The 26049-nt window shown below is 40.5% G+C and overlaps 1 protein-coding gene across 1 annotated transcript in view; it reads left to right on the forward strand.

Annotated features, from left to right (window-relative positions):
* LOC133442765 (voltage-dependent T-type calcium channel subunit alpha-1I-like) overlaps positions 1-26049 on the forward strand; it is a 240372-nt gene that overhangs the window by 122309 nt on the left and 92014 nt on the right. Inside the window, exons 7-13 of the mRNA XM_061720633.1 lie at positions 221-313; positions 9725-10064; positions 10157-10548; positions 16872-17023; positions 19043-19228; positions 20694-20811; positions 21245-21400. Of these exons, the coding sequence (XP_061576617.1) occupies positions 221-313; positions 9725-10064; positions 10157-10548; positions 16872-17023; positions 19043-19228; positions 20694-20811; positions 21245-21400 (1437 nt within the window). The remainder of the gene's footprint in view (positions 1-220; positions 314-9724; positions 10065-10156; positions 10549-16871; positions 17024-19042; positions 19229-20693; positions 20812-21244; positions 21401-26049) is intronic.

Here is a 26049-nt window from a genome sequence, read left to right on the forward strand (position 1 = left end):
AAGGTTTTGTCATTTAAAGTTTCGGTTGGTTGTATTCTAATAACCTGACTATATGCAACATAAACATTTTATTTGCACAAAGAAATGCTCATAATATATACAGTTTGATATTGTAATATCATGATCTATAAAGAAAAATAATTTTCCAAAAATGTCTAATGAATTCAGTAAATCCCTTCTCCTGTGGAACTAAATGTATTACTGATCCTGTTGACTGTAGGTGATCACTCTGGAGGGTTGGGTGGAGATCATGTACTATGTGATGGACGCTCATTCCTTCTACAACTTCATCTACTTCATCCTACTTATAATAGTAAGTATTGCACGTGAAATCTGAAATATCTGAAAAGTATGTGTTTAATCATGTATATTTGATTGGATTTGGTATATATAAACAAAATTAAGTGTAGCATTAAACAACCACCATCTTCTTATTTTTTATTAGCAAAATTAATCTTCAAAAAATAAAAATTAAAGTTTTAAGTTTGCCATTGCGGAGTTCTGCAGTGTTTACATGTGATCATATCAGTATGGTGCAATCCCTTTTTAAAGCTGAAAATATCAGCACACTTTCATCTCTCTTCTGCCTTTCTTTCTGTATCCGCTGAGCTCACATCCCTGAAGAATCCCATCTTTGTCCCAGTAAAGCACTTTTATTCCAGTCTTTTAGGTTCTGTACATGTATGTCTTTTGTGCGGACGCGTTGGTGCCTGTTCCCTGACCAAATTTCCACCTCACTCTGATGGAAAGTACTTATGTGTGCTAGTATTATAATAATGCAGCGTGACTCTTAGTCTCTGTTACTTCCTATACCCAGGGGCTGCCTTGTCTTTTTATCGTTCTTTTAATTGCTTGTCTTCAGAATCTGGCAATAGCTTTTATACTACTTTACTCTAATCTTTTATCACCAATACCTCATTTATTTTCTGCCAAGTCACTTTATCTAGTATCCCTTCATCCCTCCAAAATGTGCCAACCTCTGTTCCCCAACTCTCCTCCTTCCTTGATGTTTTTATACCATCAATCAGTCCATAAACGCTACCTTCCCTAATACATGGCCCATCTTTGCCCCACCCATTCCCCTCTTGATTCTTTTCTCATCCCTTGTTCCCTTTACTGTTTCAACTCCTCACTTCTTTCTTCCTCTGATTTCATTTTCGTGAAGCTATCATTCTACTCTTTGCTGTCAGTCATGCAACAACGTACACATAGGCTGCTCTCTTAAACGTGAACATACAAGGGGACAGATTTCTAAGCTCTTTCTCGAATTTGGAGTTGACATTTTCCCTCACATTAGGTCAGTAAAATTGCCATAATGTGGATGATTCATGATATAAGATTCACCTTTTGATGCTGAAATATCACTGATATGAGTTGGAGGGAGGAGGAAAGAGAGAAAAAAATAATCAAAGGCAGAATAAGGGTTTATGGAAATTAAAAGAAGTGAGAAAAATGATGAAAGCATAGAGCAAATAAAGGGAAGCGAGAATAAATAGATATAGTATGTAGATGACATGTGGAATGTAAGAAGAAAAATGAAAAGTGAACTTAATTGACCAGGAGATGAAGAGGGAAGAATAGATGGGAATAGGACTGATAGATTGAAGAGGAGACATGAAGATGGGGTGGTGGTGATGGACTGGAGTGTCCACATAAAATCAGCGAGAGAACTGGAGAATGATACAAGGCGGATGCTCTCTTTGATGTTAAATGAAATGTTATTAATTACAGTGAATCTCACAGCATGTCCTCTGGGCTCACATGGTTAGAGCAGACACACTGATCACAGGATCTGGTTTAACAGTGTGTCATATAGTATATAGCATGCCAAACTTTTCAAATTGTGACGCTTTAATGTGTCACTCCCTGAAGTTGTTACATATCAGTTTTTTTTCCACCCACAGAGGAGATATTTGGCAGTCAGGCTTTTGTCAGCTTTGTTAGAGCATGTTGCAAACTTGTTTCACAAACACACTGAGTGGAGCTGAATGATTTTAGTGATTTGCTATTCAGATGGAATAGTAAATAGTCCTCATCTGAGTGGCAGACAGATGGAAAGACTTTAAATCATGTGTAATAGAGTTTTGCATAACACACTGAGTGATGGAAAGCAATAGGTGGCAGCCACTCAGAGAGATAGAGCGGCGAAAAAGAGTAGAAGAGAGAAAAACTAACATGCTCTGAGAATTTCACCTGCAGAACATTCATGCTGATTAATTGTGGTAAATTAAAGAGTGAGAGGGGCAGGGTGGGATGAAGAACAAGTGATACGTGAGTGCTGGGAGGAAAGTAGATGGCAAGAAAGATTGACAGAGCAAGAATCAGATAGAGAGATAGGGACCCCTGAAGATTCTTACACTGATTATTATCATGTATGTTTAGTTTGAATAACAAGGTTTAGTAGAATTAAAGACTGTGTTGAAAACAGTTTTACTTTCACTGGTTTAATTAAGATTTGGCATCCAAAAGTGACATCCTTAGATCTTTTGTTTACCAAACCTCAATGTGATTAAGCCCTTGGATTTAGCAGGGTTTTTACCTTGTTTCAAAATAAAGGTCAACCGACCATGAATTTCAAAAGATGAGCTAATCTGTTACGACTTTGAAGAAAAGCCAAACCAGAGTTATTAACAGCCCTATGCTATCAAAGAGCATTTTTAGATTAGATCCCGCTATTATCACTGGATGAATGTGTAGCCCCTTTCACACAGCCAGTTCGAGGCGGGAACGTTGCGCCTTTAAGCCGCCTCGCTGTTCTGTGTGAAAGTCACGGAGGCGGAATGGGGGGGCCAAGTGGCCCCACCAATAAGCCGGCAGCGGAGGTAGTCACAGAGCCGTCACAGAGACGAAACGGGGTCTGTGTGAATGACACAGCCGGCATGCCGCTGACATGACGGTCGGACTGACGCTGTCGTCACGCCTCTGATTGCGGAACGCCGGCATGCTGTGTGAATTTACAGACGGGAGCGGCGTTATGCCGGCGTTGTATGGTTCTGTGTGAACCAACAAAGGCGGCGTATTGGCAGGACTTCTTTACACCAATATTGCGGAATCTCTGTGTGAAAGGGGCTTGTGTTTCACATGCCGTAATATATACGCAAGGCGTATATATTTCCTCCCCTCAACTTCCCTAAAGCCACCCAGTGCCTTTAGGGAAGTAGAGGGGAGGGAAGGCGAGTCGGGAGGCGTTATCCGCATAACATAAGATGTGTGGGTGTGTAGAATGACGTATTATCCCTACATTAGAAAGATTTATATACCGTCAGACAGGTGTAATTTGGATGAACAAGATGGATGAACATGTGGATGAGCATTTTTTTTGGCTGGGTTTTGCTTCTTGCAAAAGCCATGGTTTGTCATTTTTGTGGCCAGTTGTTCAAACACTGGACCATCCTTTGTGGTTCCAGACATGTAACTGTGAGGCTGTGTAGCTCGCAGATCTCCCTTTCTCCCCAGTTACAGTTGAGTAATGACAAAAAGGACAAGATCGCGGATACAAGCGGCCAAGATGCAAGATGTGCAAGATGGCTGGACGCTCCCTTAGCTATACAGTGAGAAGCTCAATCACTCGGGAGGAGCTCGGAGTCGAGCCGCTGCTCCTTCACAGAGGAGTCAGCTGAGGTGGCTTGACATCTGTATCGGATTCCTCCTGGACGCCTCCCTAGGGAGGTGTTCCAGGCATGTCCCACCGGGAGGAGACCCCGGGGAAAACCCAGGACACACTGGAGAGACTTATGTCTCTCGACTGGCCCGGGAACATCTCAGAGTCACCCTGGAACAGCTGGAGGAAGTGTCTGGGGTGAGGGAAGTCTGGGCATCTCTAATAAGTTCAGGATAAGCAGAAGACGATGGATGGATGGATGGATGGATGGATGGATGGATGGATGGATGGATGGATGGATGGATGGATGGATGGATGGATGGATGGCTGGATGGATGGATGGATGGATGGATGGATGGATGGTAGGGGTGTAGCAACATATCTTGCCACGGAATTTCGCGATACAAAAACGTCACGATACATGTCGTGGAGGTGACAAACTGTAGCGCGATATTGGGATTTACAAGTAGAATGGAGAACAACGTAGCAATCAGTGTTGTGCTAGTTACTGAAAAATAGTAACTAGTTACCATTACTAGTTACTTCATTAAAAGTAACTCAGTTACTTAGACCAAAAAGTAATGCGTTACTAAGAAACATTATTTTAAATGCTCCCATTTAAAGGTATAGTCTGTAATCGTATTCAAAAACATTTATTGTTATGGTGGGTGAAATGGTCCTTCCATCCTGAGAGTAGCCAGTGAATAATGTGTTCAGAAAAAGGAAAGAAAAAAATCCGACCTCTCTGACAGCTTTAATCCTGTAAAAACTCTGAACCAATCAGATGCCAACTGCGGACGCTGCACCGATCCGTCTGTCAATCTCCCGCTCCATCGTTCCCTCACTCGTGAACAAGATCCCGAGATACTTGAACTCCTCCACCTGAGGCAGGACTTCTCCACCCACCCGGAGAAGGAACGCCACACTTTCCCTGATTCTCATCCCTGCCGCGTCGCACTCGGCCTCAAACCGCCTTAGCACATGCTGAAGGTCCTGGTCCGATGAAGCCAACAGGACAACATCATCCGCAAAAAGCAGAGATGAAATCCTGAGGTTCCCAAACCGGATCCCCTCCGGCCCCTGGCTGCGCCTAGAAAACCTGTCCATAAAAATTATGAACAGGCCGGTGACAAAGGGCAGCCCTGCCGGAGTCCAACATGCACCGGGAACAAGTCTGACTTACTGCCGGCAATGCGAACCAGACTCCTGCTCCGATCATATAGAGACCGGACAGCCCTTAATAGAGGGCCCCGGACTCCATACTCACTCAGCACCCCCCACAGAATGGCACGAGGGACACGGTCAAATGCCTTCTCCAGATCCACAAAACACATGTAGACTGGTTGGGCAAATTCCCATGAACCCTCGAGCACCCTGCGGAGGGTATAGAGCTGGTCCAGTGTTCCGCGACCGGGACGAAAACCGCATTGTTCCCCCTGAATCCGAGGTTCAACTATCGGCCGTATTCTCCTCTCCAGTACCCTGGCGTAGACTTTCCCGGGGAGGTTGAGAAGTTTGTTCCCCCTATAGTTGGAGCACACTCTCCGGTCCCCCTTTTTAAACAGAGGGACCACCACCCCGGTTTGCCACTCCAGCGGTACTGTCCCCCTCCTCCATGCAATGTCGCAGAGGCGTGTCAACCAAGACAGCCCTACGACATCCAGAGACTTGAGGTACTCAGGGCGAATCTCATCCACCCCCGGTGCCACTGAGGAGCTTACAAACTACCTCAGTGACCTCGGCTTGGGTGATGGATGAGCACATCCCCGAGTCCACACTCTCTGCTTCCTCAATGGAAGGCATGTCAGTCAGGTTGAGGAGATCCTCGAAGTATTCCTTCCACCGTCCCCAGTCGAGGTCAACAGCTCCCCACCTGCACCATAAACGGTGCCGGCAAAGTACTGCTTCCCCCTTCTGAGGCACCGAACGGTCCACCAGAATTTCCTTGATGCCGACCGAAAGTCTTCCTCCATGGCCTCCCCGAACTCCTCCCCGACCCGGGTTCTTGCCTCCAGGACCGCCCGAGCCGCGGCTCGCTTGGCCTGCCGGTACCCATCTACTGCGTCAGGAGTCCCACAGGCTAACATAGCCCGGTAGGACTCCTTCTTCAGTCTAACGCTATCCTGTACTTCCGGTGTACCACACATACATATACACATACACACACACATAGCCACACAGACATATACATACACGCACACACACACACACACATAGACATACACATTGGCTTGTTCACCTGCATGCTTGCTAGTTTTTGGGGTTAGTCAGTCGCGGTAGCCTAGCTCAGACTGTGATTGGATCTCGAGATTTGGGTCGATTGCTGCTCGTGTTTTGGTCGGCTCCGTGTCGGTTTCGTGTTTCGTTTGTGGTTTTTGTTGCAGATTTCCAGTGCTCGACGTGTGCCTCCGTGTGTTCTTGCTTCCTGGATTGGCAATGGATGTCACCCACCCACCCCCCAATAATAAAAAAAAAAAAGCAATAGAAGACGCCTCCGACACATTTAAGTCACCGGTAAGGCAGCATTTTGGATTTCCAATTGTGGATAGAAACGGCGACCGAGTGGCTGACAAGGCGCAAACAATCTGCAAACATTGTAAGAGAACCCTGCCCTACACCACGGCTAACACTAGCAACATGCAAAGCCACATGCAGCGCCATCACAGTGAAATTTGGATGATATAAATAAATATAAATGTGGATATGCTAATATTCCTGAAGAAGAATATGCCAATCTCTTAGGCTGGGAGGATGTGGCTGAAGCGCTTAGCTCTGTCATAAGCTAAATAATTCATGTTGCATTTTGAGTTTGGGACTTTTCATAGTTTATTTATTTACTTTTATTTATTTATTTAATTTTAGTTGTTCAATTTCTGGAAAAGAAAAAAGTCAAGTCATACATGAGAGAAACTATTCAGTTTGTGGCAAAATATTTTTACTTGTATGAAACTGAAGATGCATAATGCATACCTGACATTTACTTTTAGTTCAGTTTGTGGAAAATGGTTGGCATGGCTTGCTCTTTAAAACTTAAACAGTTATAAAGCATTATAAACTGTAACAATAGTGCAAACTCACAGCATAGTTTTTTGTTTTGTGTCTTTCAAATAAAAGACAATTCAGTCATATGTTCCTCATTCAAGGTTGTTAAAAAAATACTGCTATAATATTGTATCGTATTGTTTTCGTGACCTCAATATCGTGTATCGTACCGTATCGTGAGATCAGTGTATCGTTACACCCCTAATGGATGGATACCTATTCAGTCCATTTCAGTTAGTAATCCTTTGTGTATTAAATCATGGCATGGATTTGTGTCCTGGTGAATCTTAAAAACAAAACTCATTTAACAATATTGAGATAGGAAAAGAGACTGTCAGCTGAGCAAGAATGCTGGTTTCTTAAATAAGTCACTTTGCCATTGCTTCTGTCAATTGCATTTACCAGTTTCTAAACCAATTTGGACCCTGACCCTGAGTTAATTTTCAAACCTTGAACATTTGTAAATGTGTTTGCTTTTATATTATTGTGATGTCTGTACCATCTGTTGCTGCTTGATGGGCTTTTTGAGAACGCCTATACCTCCGTTGGCTGTTTAGCATATTCGTATAGTGTAAATATATAACAGAATCTCTGTGATCGTGCTTCAACAGGGTTAAGAATGTACTATATAATTCCAAGACTTCTTACTTACAAAAGTTACAGCTTTGAGGACTTTGGTCTATTAGAAAAATGGTTGTATCCTTCCAGTTGGCATGTTTTTGAATTTTGTTATTGATATGCCTGGATGAGAAGTTAAATGCAGTTGTCTGCACAGAGATTTGACTATCATTTAGTGTTTGTGTGACTGTGTACGTAGAGAGAGAAAGAGAGATTAACTGGAATTTTTCTTTCTTTTTTTTCTCAAACCTGTCCTGATTTTTCCATCTGCAGTGTGATGTTAGCAACACATACATCCCTTGGTTACTTCTAAAAATATTGATTGGTGCAGACTTAATTTTGGGACACTTTGTAAATATTTTCATCATCGTCATTCACACATTCATCTCCCAGAAAGTGGATTTGCTCCAAACGCTGAAAGTCCAAAGACACACAAACACACACAGACTAAGCCTTTTTTTTCAGCAATTTTGGCAGTACGATAAATATTTGATGGAAGCAATAAAGGTGCTGAATGGGTGATGGAACCCACTGCCTTCCTTTCTGTCCTCATGTCTATGAAAAAAGCATGAAAAACTACCAGAATGACCATGACTCACTACTTTGGATCAATGAAAAGCAGCTTTACACAAACTGGACATGCGCACGCCTTCACTCTTTGTCTGTCACTGCAGCTCATGTATAGCAAAATGAGGTTATCAGGCCTAAAATCACTAAAGCTCCAAGCCTAGAAAGAGGTTGACTTCAGCCCCCTTGCCTTGTTGCCTTACCTCTCTGCCTATTCGTTTATTTATTTTCCATGTTAGCTTCATTTCTCAGGGGGACTTTGACCTTTTTCTTCTTTTTTATCCTGCCTTCTAAATCTGTCACAGTTGGTGTGTTTTACAGAGTTCAGAAATCCATCAATGTAAGATGAAAACATGTACATGAAACAATGAAAGAGATAATTCCTGGCAAATAAAAAGAATAAGATAACACAATGGCAGAGTTGGTCTGCTGCATTAATTCTTCTCCAGCCCATGCAAAAGAAGACCAGGCTCTGTGGTATCTCATGCATCCTAATATACTATCAAACCAAGGCTGGTGTATCATGATGCAGCTATTTTGGAATATGTCCATGGCAAGAAAAAACAAAAAAATTGATTCAATCAATAGCCACATTGGCAAATACCCCACATTCAACGTGTGGATCTAGCGTGTCGTGTGCCCCTTTTACATTGACCGATGCGGGTTGGCGTGTTGAGCTGCCTGCGAATAATCAAGGGTAGTCTTAGGTAGTCAGGTCTAATATAAACAGAAATCATGCGGGGTGGCGGGTCATGGAAGGGATTTGTTGATTATGTAACCTGAGTACAAACTACCAGGAAAGTTTTTATTTATTATTTTATAAAATAGGAAACGGCTGATGAAAGTAACATCAGCAGCAAGACGTCACACATAGGGCCTACTGTATATTAGCAAGATGAGTAACTGGGGAGACAAGGAGATCCACGGGCTGATCTGCCTCGGAGCCATAAACCTGCATACGTCCAGAACCGCAAAGGTCCATTGTTTGAAAACAGTGGACACAAAAATGACAAACTGGGGCTTTGCAACATCCTGGTGTTCATCCATCCTCATTTTGAAAATGACACCTGTCCGACACTGTATAAATCTTGCTGATGTACTGTAGGGATAATAGGTCATTCTACACACAGGTTACATTATGTTATGAGGTTAACGCCTCTCGACTTACCTTCCCTCTCCTCAACTGGCCTTCAGGCCTGAGGTGACAAACGCCTTGTGTTTCCATCACCAACACGCGTTAAACACATTTCATCATCCAACGATATTAGCGGGGTCCAATCTAAAAGCACCTAATTTAACTGAAAACAAGTAATCTGGTATATACAGATATCAGCTGATCTACTATATTACAACACTGCTTCCACAGGCTTTGCATGGTAGACACTAAGCACGATGGGTGTATGGCTTCAGTTTTCTTGCTCTATAGCTCAATCCTTAGGCGATTTAACAAATTCAAGTTTATTTTTCTTTCTTTTCTTTATGATTATACCCACTGATATTTGATTTAATTTGGTAGCACAAATAACGTAAGTTATTTTTGTATTGCGCATTGAAATGTGCTTATTTTCACTAGAAAACATTATCAGGACTTCTGTTGATTTCCTTGAACTGGATTTCACCAAACATTTAGGTGATCTCCCACATTTTTTTCCTTGAAGATGGTTGTTCACTGCTGTTCTTCAAGATTTTAATAATTTGACCCTTCTGAAACTGAGTGACATCTTTTCCTTGACCACAGGCGGTGTCTGATGGTAAGGGATGAATAACTTATTCTTAGCTGAAACATCATGGTCACTCCAGTCTTGCACTTAACTCCAATGGGAGGTTCATAGTCTTTCATTATTCACCTGTAAGCTCTTTATTAATGTAGTCTATGCATACCTCTCATCCACTTAGATTGGTTCCTTCTTCATGATCAACCTGTGCCTCGTGGTCATTGCCACCCAGTTTTCTGAGACCAAGCAGCGGGAACATCAGCTGATGCAGGAACAGCGAGCTCAGTGTTTGTCCTCCTCCACGATGGCCAGTGAACCAGGAGACTGTTACGAAGAGCTCTTTCAGCTGATGTGCCACGTCCTTCGCAAGGCAAGGAGGCAAACTGTTGCACTTTTTTACACCCTCAGTGGTAAACCCCGCGGCTTCCGTGGTGTTGGAAGAGGTAGAGGAGGAGTGGAGGGAAGGGAAAGGAAAGCCAATGGACAGGGAGGACGTGAGAGGCGAGCAGCTGTGAGGCACGGTATGCGTTTACACACACTATGTAGGTATCAGTATTTATGTGCATGTATCATAAAACTCACCCTCTGAAACTCTTCACTTGCATCTTCTCAGGTCCTCCATGTCCTCAACGTTATAAACCAGACCATACTTCACCGGCCCTCGCTGCTGCCTCTGCCTCAGACGGCTACCCTCAGTGTGCTGGGGCTCTGACACTCAAAGACGGGGTGGGACCAGTTCACAGCATAGCCAGTGAAACACAAGAGGGAGCCGTGGAAGAAACCGACAGGGGCGAAGACCAATCTGGGGCTAAAGAAAAGGGGAAGAAAGTCCACAAAAATACAGAGAACCACGTAGGATGTTGTCCTAAGAAGGGATGCAAAGAACTTTGGTATGATATTCGGATGAAGCTGTGGGGCATCGTTGAGAGCAAGTACTTCAACAGAGGTATCATGATTGCCATCCTGATCAACACCATCAGCATGGGCATCGAGCACCACGAGCAGGTACATCTAGCATCTGTTACATCACATATATTTCTTTCTCAACAATCCTTTCATAAGTTTGTTTACATGTGCGCAAATAATTCTCATAGTTTAACTGCCTAAGAAAACAGGTAAGCTACTCAGCATGTCAAGTTCATTAACAAAGGGGCTGATGTGTAACTTTCATTTCCTGAAAATGAAGAAAAACAACCACATTCTCAACCACAGTTTTGCAATACGGTGATGTTGTTCAGATTTATTCTATAAAAATCAAACTCAGATGATGCATCATTCACATAATAAGTGTGATAAGTTAGTCCTGTTGTTTTAGGTCCAATTCTTGAGATGTGTCCCACTGATTCTGGCCTCCTCCAGCAGGGCCTTTCCTTGAATATTTACAGCTGAACTGGTATTATAATATAGTAACAAAATCTCAGTGAGCCGCCATGAGCCTTGTAATAAAGCTTATCTCCCTCAGCAAAGGGTTGATTGGTAGGGTGCTGCATCATATTGTACTTCTGTAAGGTTATTCCATCACCGCAGTGTTCAGGCCCTTCAGTTCAGGCTGCTCAATATAGCTGTTCATCCACATAGGCTTTTCAGTTCCATTCATCATCTGTTTAAAAACCATGAAGAATGTAGAGCTCTTTGGGATGTTCAGTGTTACAGAACTGGTGCATTCCTTAGACTTGAGCCTTTGGACTACAGATATACATTTCTTTCTCTTGACCTCAAAGGTTGGTTTTTACTCTGAAATTTCATATCAACAATGACACCTAGATGTAGCTCTTAAAGGTAATTGATTCAGTCTGCTACATGGTGTGAATGACATTTCTACAAACAGAAGTCCATTTCTACATTGTTTGCTCTTAAATCAGCACAACAAATGACACAACACCGACTATAATCTTCAGAAACACGCTGTTGGAGGGGAAAAAGTCCATCTTGTGTTGAAGAGTGATCACGGCGCGTTGATACCAGCCTCATGTCTGCACGCGAAAGATGTCATGTGGTGCTTTTAACATTTTTAATATCTGTAAAAGCTATAAAGATTATATTCACATATCTAAATTTACCTGATTAATGTAAAAAGATCATGTTTTGATGGTGGGCAGGGCCGCGTTGACCTGGAGTTCCATTTAGTTCAGTGCTCACAAAGGTTACCATGACAACATTCTATTGTACACAACAAAGCACCGGTTCACCATAATTACCCTGAAACTCTGCAAAGAATCATAGTCTGTTGTACCTTCAAGACACGTCCTGCTGCGAGCCTCTCTGGTGGAAACCATGTCTACGACTCGGAAAACATCCTCAGAAAACACTTCAGAACCTCGGACCCACTTTTTCTGACTTCCTACCGTGTTGATCGTAGAAATGCCTTTTAGAGGACGTCCAAGAAACAGACAGGGATTTGTGAGCTCTCCCAGCTATGGTGCTCAGTCCCGGGTCTCAAATGATCTCCGCCAACTCCAAAGGGAGTGCAAAGAGTGCAAAAGAGAGGCCTTTGTGGCACAAATATGTTTACCAGTTTTCTACAGACTTTCTGTTCGCACTTTTGTTATTGCACTAAAAATTTTGCACTATTACAGGATGGATGTTCTGCTTTTTTATCTATTGTTTTATATTAATTTATACTATTTTAAGTTAAGCAGGACAGGTTTCTGTTTAAGAAAGATACTTATTTTATTCAGTTAATTTTGTTATTTTGTATTAAAGTGAATTGCTGGATAATTGTTTTCCATGTGTTCATGGCATTCAAAAATATGCACCTAATTCAATTCAGGTTCGAGTCAAATAGTTAAAAAATCGTATCACTCACAAAAAAAAGGGGCTAAAAAAATTAATCACGCCAGGAAGGGTGAAGGCAATTGGGTTGGCCGGCCCTGTCGATGAGGGGTCCCTTATTTATTTTTCAGGGAGTTGGCAACCCTATTTATGATGCTAACATCCGTGTGTGCTCGTTCATTGCTGAACATGATGTATCCTTCACTATTGCTCAACCGCTTGTAAACCTATGTAAAAAGTTAGCTGTTGATAAAAAAAACTTTGACGAACCTGACCATTTCTTTTTTTTTATTGATCTTTTTATAAGAAACAACATACACTTAAAACATGGAAACGTGTAGTCAAACAGACGCATTGTACATTGTCTCCTTTTTTTTTTTTTTTTTTTTTTTTTGAACCTGACCATTTCTAATCAGCATGCCAGTTATATGAATACACATGGCATGGACAAAATTATCAAAGTACTTGTTCACTTTTTTGATAGTGATACGGCCAAAGTAACAACTCAACATCTGGCAATTAGAAAAGTTAATCTTCCCGCACTTATGCTGGAACTAGAAGATGTCCTGCAGTCTTATGCTTCAACTGTTGCACTGTAGGTGTTTTGCAAATTAAAAAAAAATAGTGGAAGTGGTATATATATATGTATATATATATATATATATATATATATATATATATATATATATATATATGATTCAGAGTTTGTAGCAAAATTATAACACAAATCTTCACTATTATGATATTGGTATCACTTTTTTTTGTCTGCATATATTAATGGTTAATACCAAGTTGGTAAAAACCTAAAGCATATATATGCATTTTAATATATAATCAATTTAATATATAACACATATATATATATATATATATATATATATATATATATATATATATATATATATATATATATATATATATATTTATATATTGCTTATAAATAATTCCACCAATTAGTTAGCCTGCCTGAGTTTCACCTGCCCTTATAACATTATGACCTTTAATTTAAAATATTCATATTTTAGATTGTAGGTCATCTTATACCTTGTCAAACACAATGACAAGTAGCGAAACTTGATATCAAAAGCATCCATAGTGAAAAAGAAAATAATATCCAAATGATGTCATTTTTGTTGCTTGCCAAATTGCAGTGCGCATGTGCCCCCGTTCCCGGAAAAAACGTTCAGGCTCAGGATCTTTTTTAACTTTAAGCCCTGGCTACAGGTGGGATGCGATCATTGAAGAAGCATCTCAAGGACCACTGACAGAAGAATAAATAATTAAACTCGAGTTGACTTTTGAAGCAAAGACATTTGTTTTCTTATGTGAATTGAATATTTTTCTCCAGAACCTCTAAAAAATAATAAATAAATAAAACTGAAATTATTTGCTTGTTACTGGTTCTTAGACACGCTGGAGCCTCACTCGCTGCTTCAGTTGTTCCAGATTGAACTGACAACCATGTTGCTTGCAATATGAATCCGCGGTCTCTCCCCGTTTCCCTGCCTGTCACTCTATGTCTATACTCCTCTCCAGCGTAAAACTCTGAATCCTCCTGCTGGCATAGCCATATACTTCTCATACTTTTGCCTTTACAATGTTAGTAAAATATGATTTATCCCCTTTGTCTAACCCCTAGAGGACAGACATGTCTACACTCAAATTGGGCTACAGTATAAGAGTACATTGTGAAAGGATGCTTAAATTCATAAGGCTTTATAAGTAATAAAATCATGCTTTGTCTTTTTCTAATACCCCCCTCAATTGACTATCTCTTACTGTCACTCAACTTTGGGAACTCTTTGTCTTTTCTATCAATATTTTTCACATTCGCCACACCACCACCCACTCACGCCTGCCATCACAGCAGTAGTTGGTCTCCTCTCATCCCAGCTGCAGCTAAAAATAGAGAGACAGAAGGAAAGTGCCAAAAAGAGATTTTGCTTTGTTAATATGAGAGGAAAAAAGTGATCTGGAAAGTCTGGTCTTCACCAGCATCAGAGGCCTCATTTGTCTTGTAACTGCTGTCCTCTTGTACCCGTGCTTCTTTGTAATCAAGAGTTATATTATGATCGAGTCCACTGACTTCCTTACATGCGAGTGGATATGATCCAGAGTTTGTAGCAAAATTATAACACAAATCTTCGCTATTATGATATTAGTATCACTTTTTTTTTCTGCATATATTAATGGTTAATACCAAGTTGGTAAAAACCTAAAGCATATATATATATATATATATATATATATATATATATATATATATATATATAATATACATTTTTTTTAATAATTAATATAAACATATGTGAGGGGGGTTGGGGGAGCGATGGCATCCGCTGCTAGCCTGAAATGAGAGAAACACAGGGAAATGCACAACGGGCACACAAGCCTTTGAAATCTGTAAAAGAGAAAACAAACAAGAACGGGCAGAGACACAAACAGCAACCATTTCAGGTCTCTGAGACTGAATCAAGACTAGGCTACTGCGATTATGGTCCCCCAAAACTGCGGAGTGAGTATGTAGGGCTTTCAGTTCTGCTGCTCCTCGCTTATGGACCACCTGAGGGCCTTGCAGACTGTGGACGCTTTTAAACGTGGCCTAAAAACCCACCTTTTTAAAAAAGCCTTGTCCTGCTGCTTTTATTCATGGTTGATTTTAACTTGTAGCACCTTGATATTTGTTTTTAATGAAAAGTGCATTAAAAATAAAATGTATCATCATTTATTAGCTGAGTGAGCAGGTGTGTATGTCCGTGTAACTGTGTGCAAAGTGAAAACAAGGCTGTACCTGAACTGCAACTAGAGTGGAGGAAGGAGGGCACAAACACGCTACCTGAGAGACCAGAAGCCGACAAGGGAGAAACCCAAACCCAGGCCAACCACAGCCCCACAGAGGACCAGAAGAGGGCGGGAGGAGACCCCCCACCAGCAAGACCCCCCCCGCAGGCAAAGGGGGAAGCCCTTGGCGGAGCCCCCATGACCATGGGAGGAGGCAGCCAGGAAACCCACGGTGATGGACCAGGACCCAGCCGAGCACCAGCCACCCGGCATGGGACACCCTCCAAGCCAACGGCCCCCATCCGGCGAGAGGCCAGCCTGCCCGGAGAGACGGGGCCACCCCGACCGTCCACGCCGGCGGACCGGCACCCCAGAGCCAAAGGCACGCCCAGCTGCAAGGACAGCGAGAGAGAGCGGATACGGGCACCCCCCGACAAGGCGACACCCGAATAGGCCCGGCAGCAGACAGCTCCATACCCAGGTTTAGACAATGGACACCCATTCATCCATGCATCCATCCATCCATTTTCTGTACACGTTTCCTCCTTTATAGGGTCACAGGGGTTAGAATCTATCCTAAATAATGATGATAATAATAATAATAATAATTAAAGCTGCAAGCAGCGATGAATTATCCCCGCCCCTTCTTCTGATTCGTCAATATTTGATAGTCCCTATTTTCTGCCATAACTTTTGAAGGGTTTGATTTAGAGTCGGGGGTGGTGTCATCTGACTCGGTTTTGACTCCTTCACCTTAATTGGTGCAAATTAGCCCCGTCCCTTCTTCTGATTGGTTGATTTTTGATAGTTCCGATTTTCTGCAATAACTTTTGAATTGTTTGACATACAGAGTCGTGGGTAGTGTCATCTGACTCGGTTTTGAGTCCTTGAACATAATTGCTGCAAATTAGCCCCACCCCTTCATCTGATTGGTCGATATCTGATAGTTCCTACTTTCTGTCATAACTTTTGAATGGTTTGATATAGAGAGTCGTGGGTGGTGTCATCCGCTAAATGTCCAGTCCTGAAGACATCTACATGCAAGTCATACAAGCGCTTCCACTGCAGCACGCCTGAACGTGCACAAGGGTGCGAGGGCCCGTTCATCGCTGCTTACAGCTTTAATTTTTTTATAATTTTTTACTTTCTGCCAATGGAGGCCCAAAGTTTGGTGCATCTTCCATCGCAGGACACCCTTACACACATACACTCACTGAGAAAGAGATGGACAATCATTCTCTCACCACTTCCATCTCCCTCTGGAGGCCTGGCACCGCCGGGCAGCCCCTCCCCAAGGCAGCACAACAGCCCCCCCCCCCCCCCCCCCCCCCCCCCCCCCCAGGCAGATAACACGGCGCCCCCCGCTCCGGGCCGACAAGGGAAACACGAGTGGAGTAAGCAAATACATGGAAATGGAGTACACACAGTTCTCATTGATTATGGGTGTTCAAATGTCAAAATTGTCATTGCTAAAGTGACAAAAGACCTCTTTGGAATACTGATGCAGAATTTAGCCCTTTGTATGTGTGTGTTCTTCCTCATATTCAGCCAGGAAAAGAAAGAAAGATGTTTGCGAACTCAAGTACTGTCAAAGATGGCTGAAAAGACGAACCTTGATCCACATTTGTATGTTAGACAACTAGCAAGACTGAATTAGATTAAAGTCATGAGATTGGATTTACAGTTAACTTATCTTATCTCTTTCTTTCTCATCTCATTCTTTATTCTCTTTATTTCCTATCTCTTCTGAGTTTACCTGTCTTAATGCTTTTCAGCCCGAGGAACTCACTAATGTTCTGGAGATTTGCAACATCGTCTTCACCAGCATGTTCTCCTTGGAGATGGTCCTCAAGATTACAGCGTTTGGATCTTTTAACTACCTGAGAAACCCCTACAACGTCTTTGATGGAATTATCGTCATCATAAGGTACAATTGTTTTTCTTGCATTTATAATGGCCACAGTAATGAAGTTTAAATGTCTCTCATTTCACAGATAGAGCCAGGTAGATTTGAAGAATAAAATGGTTTTGTTTTTGAATGATATGATGTCAAATTATTAATGTTTTTTCAAATCGTCAAATTCAATCCACTCGGTTCAAATGTACCACCTGTATAGGTTTGGATATCAAAGTGTCAGACAGCAACAAACAGATTTTGTCTTCTGTTGTGTACCTAGAGACTCAGGTGAATGGCTATGCCTTTGATCTCCTGGCATTTTTTTCCCCAATTCATCTGGTTAGGAGCCTTTGTCTGTGATCCCCCCTTAAAAACCTCAGATCAAATACACATCAAAGCAGGTAAAAGTGAACGAGATCAAATGTGGAGCACATCATGGAAGATATCTGTTGATTGAACGTAACTACATCTGTCTTCTTATCTCATGTTCCTCGACCGATTTTCATCTCTATATCTACCTGAATGTTCTCTGCCATTCATACAGAACTGACCTCATTCAAACATATTTAGTTCAGAGCCAACAGTATTTTTGATGTGCTTAGTGGACCCTTTGATAATTGTATCCACCACTTCTTTTCACTAATGAATCCTTTTCTTTTCATGATAAGGAGCTGTACACTGGAACTGGAAGAAATGATTAGGGCAAACTTTTGTGATCCCATTTATCTCCTAAGTGGAAACATTAATAGCTCAAAGAAAGATAATTGTATTTACTCAATATTTTGATATTTGTTTATCTCAACTCCTTCAAAGAGGAAATGAGATATGAGATAGAACATCATCAGGTGAAAAGAAACAGAAAATATGAATGTTTTTTTTCATTAAAGATCTAATCAGGAATATGACCAAGTATGAAATAATAATCCATGCAAATATATTTTCTCGAGACTTTTAAAGGTTTTTGGCAATGAATGTTAAAAATACTATTAGTGTATTTTAGTCAACTCAGTCATAATCAAGACTTTCAAATGCTTTGAATTTTGGTGTGTGGATTTCAATCATTCTTATGTAGAGATATTGGTGTGGGTTTGGGTGGACAGAGACATCAGAAGGCCTCTGAGCAGAGCCGCCGCAAGGGGTGTGCGAACCGTGCGACCGCACGGGGCCTCGCGCCCCAAGGGGCCTCGCGCTATGGGCCGTTTTTTTTTTTTTCAAATTTTTTTTTTTTTTAATTTTTTTTTTTTTGTTTTTCGTTTTTTCCCTTATAAATATCAACATACACGTTCCATTACAGACCTAAATGTGTACTAGTCTGTGCATATCAATAAATATATGTGTCTGTTGTTCAATACAACTGATCAGACCAAGCGCAGACACAAGCTGCTCTGATCCAGACGGTGGAGTTGGAACAAACTGTCACACAATGTCGAGAGAACGAGACAGATTCAGGAAGTTTCCATCAGGGGATGAAAAAAGAAAAAAAACTAAAGAAAATGGAAGAGTTTAATGCCTCTCTGAAAGGCTCGTTTGATAAATTTGTTACAAAAATCACCGATCCAACCGGGTCTCCAGCAGCCGTGGGGCCCCGCGTCGAGGCAAGAGATGATGAGGCAGGGGAAGGTATCCAGTATTTTGATATTTGGAGAGTTAAAATTGCACATAAAGACACTCAATCCGACCCGAAAAACCCCAAAATTTCGCGGGCCCCTCCCCACCATTTCGCACAGGGCCTCACAAATCTCCCAGGCGGCTCTGCCTCTGAGTAACAAGGACTGCTTGCTCTTTATAGGTCTGAGGTCTGCAAGCAAATATAAACACTACTTGAAAATTGCCTGCCTAGGCTCAGTCCCAAGAATCACCTAGTTTAATCCAGGATTTGCTAAATTAAAAAACATTGCCAATTTTAACTTGGAAATTGATTCAAAACTCTAGTGTCTAACATTTAGAAATAAAAAAATTAAAACTTCCTTTATTTGTCCATATTAAGATGAAATGATGCACATCTTATAACTGGGTTTTGCTTCTCTGTCTGATTTGTGTTTGCTGCAGTGTTTGTGAGATCGTCGGTCAGTCGGATGGTGGTTTGTCCGTGTTGAGGACATTCCGTCTCCTGAGGGTGCTGAAGCTGGTTAGGTTCATGCCAGCTCTCAGGAGACAGCTGGTGGTCTTAATGAAGACTATGGACAATGTGGCCACCTTCTGTATGCTGCTCATGCTCTTCATCTTCATTTTCAGGTAAGTTGATATGTGCTGTATCCGAATGCTCCGTCGCACCATAATCACCATCTTTCTTTATACTCGGTCTTTAGTTGTTTGTTTGTTTTTTTTAAACAGAATGACTGAGGAAGAGATCCATGCCTACCATTATCATATTGTGTATTAATTTATGTTTTCATGCACACTCCTCTGCTTTTCTTTAAAGTTCTGTACACCTGTTTATAAGATGCAATTAAAGTACAGGCTGGATAAAAGGCATCTATTAAACATGGGTTTAAAATAACAAGGAGACACTTGAAAAGCTAGTTAGATTTTAACAAAAAGAGGTTTGAACAGATCTAGAGCAACCTTGTAAGGATACAGTTAAAGTTTACCATAAAAGGTGGGTTAAAAAGAAGAAGACTGAAATGTATCCAAAACCTTCAAAATTCTATGTGAAACATTCTTAAAAGCTTTACTTGTGAGCATTAATAGAGATGTAGATACAGTTTATATACAAGTACTGATTTTTACATTATTTCCCTATTTCCTTATTGACTCTGAAAGTATTTAACCCCATATTTGCTTACATAATAGTGTTGATACACCTACATTTACATTAACTGATACAAATTAGACGTTAAAAATGTTGTGGAAAATCAGAGTAAAGCTTATTAAGGTGTACTGTATATGGTCCGGCTGGCTGGTGTGCTAGCGCTGTGTGACAACACACCAGTTTTTCCTGAACTAGTGTCCAGCATCTCTTCTTTATGTCTCTTCTGGACTGCTTCTGCTCCCATATGATTTGGGGGGTTACATCCAACATCATGACATAACCTCACACAACCACCATACACTCATTTACACACTCGACACCAGGCTACACAAACACCAAATGCATTATCAAACTACACACACCACATTCATCACCGTTTAACTGTCTGTCTTGATGTGCTTTATTGTCTCATATTTTAGTCTTCTTTGATACAATCAGTCTGAGGTCCCACAAGAAACTGTCATGCTCATTTAAAACTTTTGGAACTGTTGTTTATTACATCAGGAATGTTTTATAATAGATTGTACTCATTCAACTCTGTGTAAAGGCAGGGGATACCAAAAAAGCAAATATGAGTGATATAAAAGCTGTGTTCCTGAATTTCACATTGAGGTACGCACTCTGTGTTGAGTGTGGCACTTTAATAACAACACAACTTGTGCAGATGGATTACTGTGTAAGAACTCTTTAGGATTAAGTTCCATTCAGACATTTATATGCACCCATAATCCCTGTCAAAACATTGTTTTTTGTACTAAAACAACTGATAACACTCAGAAGTGCAAATAAGAGATGTTCAGACAATTTGGTTTTAATTATCCAAAACCTGTCCATGCACAGCTCCAAAAATATTTTCTTCATTGTGTCCCGGTATTGTTCCAAACATCCACACTTAATTATCGCTCAGATACAGTATGCTTTCATTGTTTCTGGTGTGCTGTGTTTCAGTATCCTTGGGATGCACATTTTTGGCTGCAAATTCAGTCTGAAGACGGAGACTGGAGACACAGTTCCAGACAGGAAGAACTTTGACTCCTTACTGTGGGCCATCGTCACCGTTTTCCAGGTAGTCAAAATGTCACTGCTGTATATGTGGAAGACTTGTACACGTTTCTTAGGGGTGATACTTTTTATATGTTTTCATAGAGACTTTTAAAAATGTTATTAGTGGTTGGATTATCCAAAATTGATTGTATAATTTAAGTATTATTTTAACTTAAATTTGATTTAAATGTGATTTACAATGTAAATGTTTGTTTAAATTTTTGGGATTCCCAGCAATACAAGATTTTATCATTTGATACCAACATATTAGTCTATTATGATTCATCTCCGTGTACTATTTAGAGTATACATCAATTCTCTCACAGAAAAATGATCATTCTTTTTGACTTATGTAATTGTAACGTCTCAATCATAACTGATTAATAATAAATCATAGCAGTTGGCAGATCTGTTTTATTATTGGTATTAGTAACTGCTGTGTGTAATTCTTGAAGATTCTGACCCAGGAGGACTGGAACGTGGTGTTATACAACGGTATGGCAGCCACCTCACCGCTTGCTGCTCTTTATTTTGTGGCGCTCATGACCTTCGGAAACTATGTCCTCTTCAACCTGCTGGTGGCCATCTTGGTTGAGGGCTTTCAAGCGGAGGTGAGGGCACAAAGTATTTTTTTTACATCAAAATGTTTATATATGTTGTTAACATTTACCTAGTTCATTTTTGGTCATTAAATTCAAGCACTTGGTTTGTCAATTGCGTATTTTATTTGTCATGTAGAAATAATGAATACGTTTGGTCTGTGTTAAAAGAAATTAAGTGTTTCAAAATACATGTTACCCTCCAAGAGCAAACAGGGAAATTAAAAAATAAGATGGACAATCTGCAATTCGTAGTCTCAGACAATCAACACAGTTGAAAGCAGCACAGAGAATATGACAGCATCACTACTGACTTTGTGGCTGACTGGATACAGCCCCCTCACATATTTGTGTTTCTTGATCACACTGTAATGTTGATTATGAGGTAAAACTGCATCTACAGTACACATCATACAGATGTTTTGTAAACACCATCCTTTATCTTCAAGTACAACCATACCAAGCAAACCTCTTCCAACTATGCCACAGACCAGGGATTTGCTTGAGTCATGCTTGAGTACAGAACGGATAACTCTGGTCAAACGCAGCAGATGTGAGGGGTCAGAAGTCCTTGTGCACGGTAAAAAATTCCTAGTGTAAGAGCAACGTCAGACACAACTGAGAATTAGAAAAGAAAAAAAGCATAGCTCACAGTTTACACACGTATGTTCTTCAAACAAATATGCAATTTCTAAAGTTTTGGAAGTTGTTAATTGTCAAGCTTAACCTGAAAACTGTTTTTACTGAATTACATATTCACTCTTTAATTTATGTCAGTACGTCATTGGTCTCAATTCCTACTTTTTTGCATTTCTGCATGGTGGCCTCTCCACTTGGCCGCTGACATCCATCTGTCTGTGGAAACTCTAACCTTTGGCAAGGACCTTTGGAGCTAAATTAAGTTCAGCTCTTCTGTCTGTCTAATTTTCATAAAATGGCATCTGAAAGCAAAGATATGGTTCCAGTCTAATTAAATTGTTCCCACCCATGCTAACCACATAACTAATCACATTTTACTTGTGCTATATTATATCTTTTTAAACACAATCCAAATGCATTAACATATCTTTTGGGAATGACCACCAATATTTTGAGACCAGTGGTGTATAAACGTAATAGGAAACATTACTTCTTCTTCCATTGTTTTAATGTGATGCCAGACTGGATACCACTCTGGTTAGTGTGCTAACTTTAAATTACATAACTCAAAATCATCATCAAAAGATATTTTATAAAACATCATAGCTGTTGTTTCATTCTGTTAATATTTTAGTGCTGTAGAATTAAATGCAATTACTAAAATGGTTACAATAACTATATGTAAAAAAGGCAGAATTAACGTTACTATATTATGTTATATATAAGCACAATGTTGTGAAGCGATTGTTGTCAGTGGGAAGAACTGAAAATCAATGCTGTCACTGCCAAGAGGTGCCAAATTTACAGAAATGATTATACAATTGTAGTGTTGTGTCAAAGTTAATTTTTCAAACAAACTAAGCATTACAATAATCAACAGATGTAATAATGGTGTGTGAAATGGGGAAAAACATTAACACACATTACAAGGCCTGTCACTGATCTTTGTGAAGTGTCAAAACAAAACACATCCATTAGTCTGTCAATCTGTCAATCTGCTTTTCATTCTCTGTTTGTTCCCACTGTCAGCCTTGGCTCTCTCACATTGATCGCCTCATCCAGTCTGTGCCTGCTACTGTTACACAGTAGGGACTTTTGAACACATTTACTGTCTTAAGTGAGGGCTTTGGGGGAATTCTATTGGTGTTATCTAAACAGATGAGGATTTAGGATTGTGTCAGTAGTTTCAAGCATTTACTGATTTGATCTCAAGATAACACACTAACCTCAACCAGCCAAATCCTTGTAACTAAAAATGTAAAGATCTTAAATATAGGGGTGTCAAATTAGCACGTTAATTGCAATTAATTAATTACAGGCATATTTAGCGTGTTATGATATTTTAACCGTTTAATCTGTTTTTTAATCTTTAACTTTCCTTTTGCTGTTTGCGAGTTGCCTTTATTATGAAATCTGTGTCTGTGCGGAGGGCTTCTTGTGCTTGAGTTGTGGGTGGAAAACAATGGTCAGTCCCACCTTGAAATGGACATTGATTGGCTGTTCCTGTTTAGGCTTGTTTAGCATATGCTGGTATGCTAAAGTAGCGTTGAGAGGCGGAGAAGAAAAGTGAAAATGGAGGAGCCTGTGAAAGTTGTTGGTCCAAAGAATGGGACATTTACATTTCTAAAACCCTATGATGTCACCTTTGATAATGGTAGAGTGATATATGTTCTTTGTGTAAAGGACTTTGCTCACCACCGAAGCAGCTGAAGTTTAGCCATATAAACGCAATGCACCCGGTCGCAAGCACAGCCACACGTTAGCAGCAACGATGTTGCCACAGCAACGCTCTTCTCCAAACTGAACTCGAGGAAGCACCCCGCGCATGCGCACATCTGCGACAGAGAGGCTGGCGAATGTGCTTGCCAAGTGGATGCAAATTCCTAGGACATAAAGGACTTAAAGTCTCTTTAAAAAAAAAAAACTTTATAAAGCCACTTTTTTGTGGTTATATATCAATGTTTTGATCTGCCACAATAATTTAAAGGAAAACAGAGGGCTTTTGTCTGCAATTTTTAGGTGAGATTAAAAAAAGAGATTAATTACAGATCCTAATGAATTAATCTCTCAATTTTTGTAATTGCTTGACAGCACTACTTAAATATAAAGAAAAGTAAAAACAAAATTTAATTAAGATAAAAAAATATAAATAAAAAAATACAGCTGCAAGTGGTAACATCAGAGTCCAAATAAATTTGCTACAACAACCACCCACTGGTGTTTGCAAAACCCTGAAACGTTGCAGTACATCGAATACATCGAAAAGGTAAAAGAATGCCTCTGTAAAAAAGAAGGTATATGATATTTTTCTATATATTTTATTTGCCATTGATACAGATTGTCGAATTACAATTGTTTCATTCTTTTATTCAATACTGTCTGTAGTTGAATTGTTTCAAGGTTTGTAAACATTATTTTAACGAACTCAGACTAGTTCATTTTAGATTTCACTTTTAAAGGAGCTTGAGGCAGGATTTATGAAAAAAATTTGTAAATGTTTTAAGTTTTCTAGTAATAATGTCAGCTGAAGCGTTCCAAACCAAAAAGAATGAGCCCTCTAGCGTATCTCTCCGTTGCCTTGAACAGGCTGTGTGCTGCGAAATGCGCTGCAATTCCGGGCCCGAATTTCCCGCGCTGTCCTGCGGATGTGACGTCAAATGACGCTGCATGCGCGTTCTCCCGTGCCGGCTTCGCTGTTGGCTGCAGTACCCCCGACGGCCGTCGTGGCGAAGGTGGCGCTAATGAGTCTCATTTCTTAAAGGAGCTGTATGTAAGAGCAATAATAAAACGAATCATAAAATGATCCCGATATGTCAACAGACATTTAAAAATCATGTTCATTTCAAAAACTTATGTCACTGACAACAGCACTCAAGCCAGGATATTCCCGTTTAAAAAGAGGAGTTGCAGCCCTCAACTGATGTTTATGTTGGCATTTTTTGTTTTGGCCTGAAGCTCCACCCTCCACCTATCTCCCAATCACCAAGTCAGTATTGTTTCGGCATCCGGGTTGCCAGCTCGGCTCTAATTATCGCAGCCATGGCAGCCTACGTTCCTGCTGCATTCTGCAGCCTACCTGGCAACCTCTGTTCGGGGGGAGGAGGGGGAGGGTACACGCCGCTCAACAATATTTTGAAAGTGACTGCAGTACCAGTTTTGGCCATTTCTTACAGAGGGCTCCTTTAAAGGAGCCTCATGCTCCTTTAAGTTATTGAAAATGGCATTAAAAGCTTTTTAGACAGACATCGAACAAATCAGAGAGGATTTAATGGTCAAATGTTTTAAATTGGGCACATTCTTTCCAAATGCCATTATAAGTGAGTCTAAAGTTCTGACAACATCTTTCATTATCATGTATAATTACTGGCATCAGAAATTCTATTGGCCTTTACGCATCCATTTTTAAAATCCTTTAAAAGGCATTTTAGGTCCTACTCACAATGCCACTCTTGAGTAAGCTTGGCAAGTTTGAGGTCTTTCCCTCACTTTGGTCATCAGATATTGAGAGGTGCGTGTTGTAGCAAATTCATTATATTTGGCCTGCTTTCAAAGAATGTCTTGTTGATTTGCTGTGCCAAATTTTGTTAAGTTTGGATTAATACATGAAAAGTACAGGGCAAAGGGTAATGTTGGACCATGCACACAAATTTGAGTGGTGGATCAATTTTTAAACAGATTGACCTATGAAAAACTCTTAACCTTTCAACAGGATTAATGAAATACACCATAATTTCACTTTCAAGTTTTTGCAAAATGGTGAGAAATTCTGTCTGGCCAAAATGTGCAGGGCTAGGTCACCTATACTTAGGCTCTTCCAGTTTCAAGTTCTAATGATACAGGCTATAAATTAGTCATTGAATTATAGCACCAACTAAAGGTGTTTAAACATTTTTTTAATTTTCAAACTTCTAGTTGCAGATTGCAATCTACATACAAACTGTTTGTGATGTCGTCAAACTTCCTCCACATTTTACCCCGGTATACGGTATTACCGTGACTAATTAAAAATGATGACGTAAGCC

This window comes from Cololabis saira, chromosome 1 (assembly GCF_033807715.1).
Source record: "Cololabis saira isolate AMF1-May2022 chromosome 1, fColSai1.1, whole genome shotgun sequence".
NCBI lineage: Eukaryota > Metazoa > Chordata > Actinopteri > Beloniformes > Belonidae > Cololabis > Cololabis saira.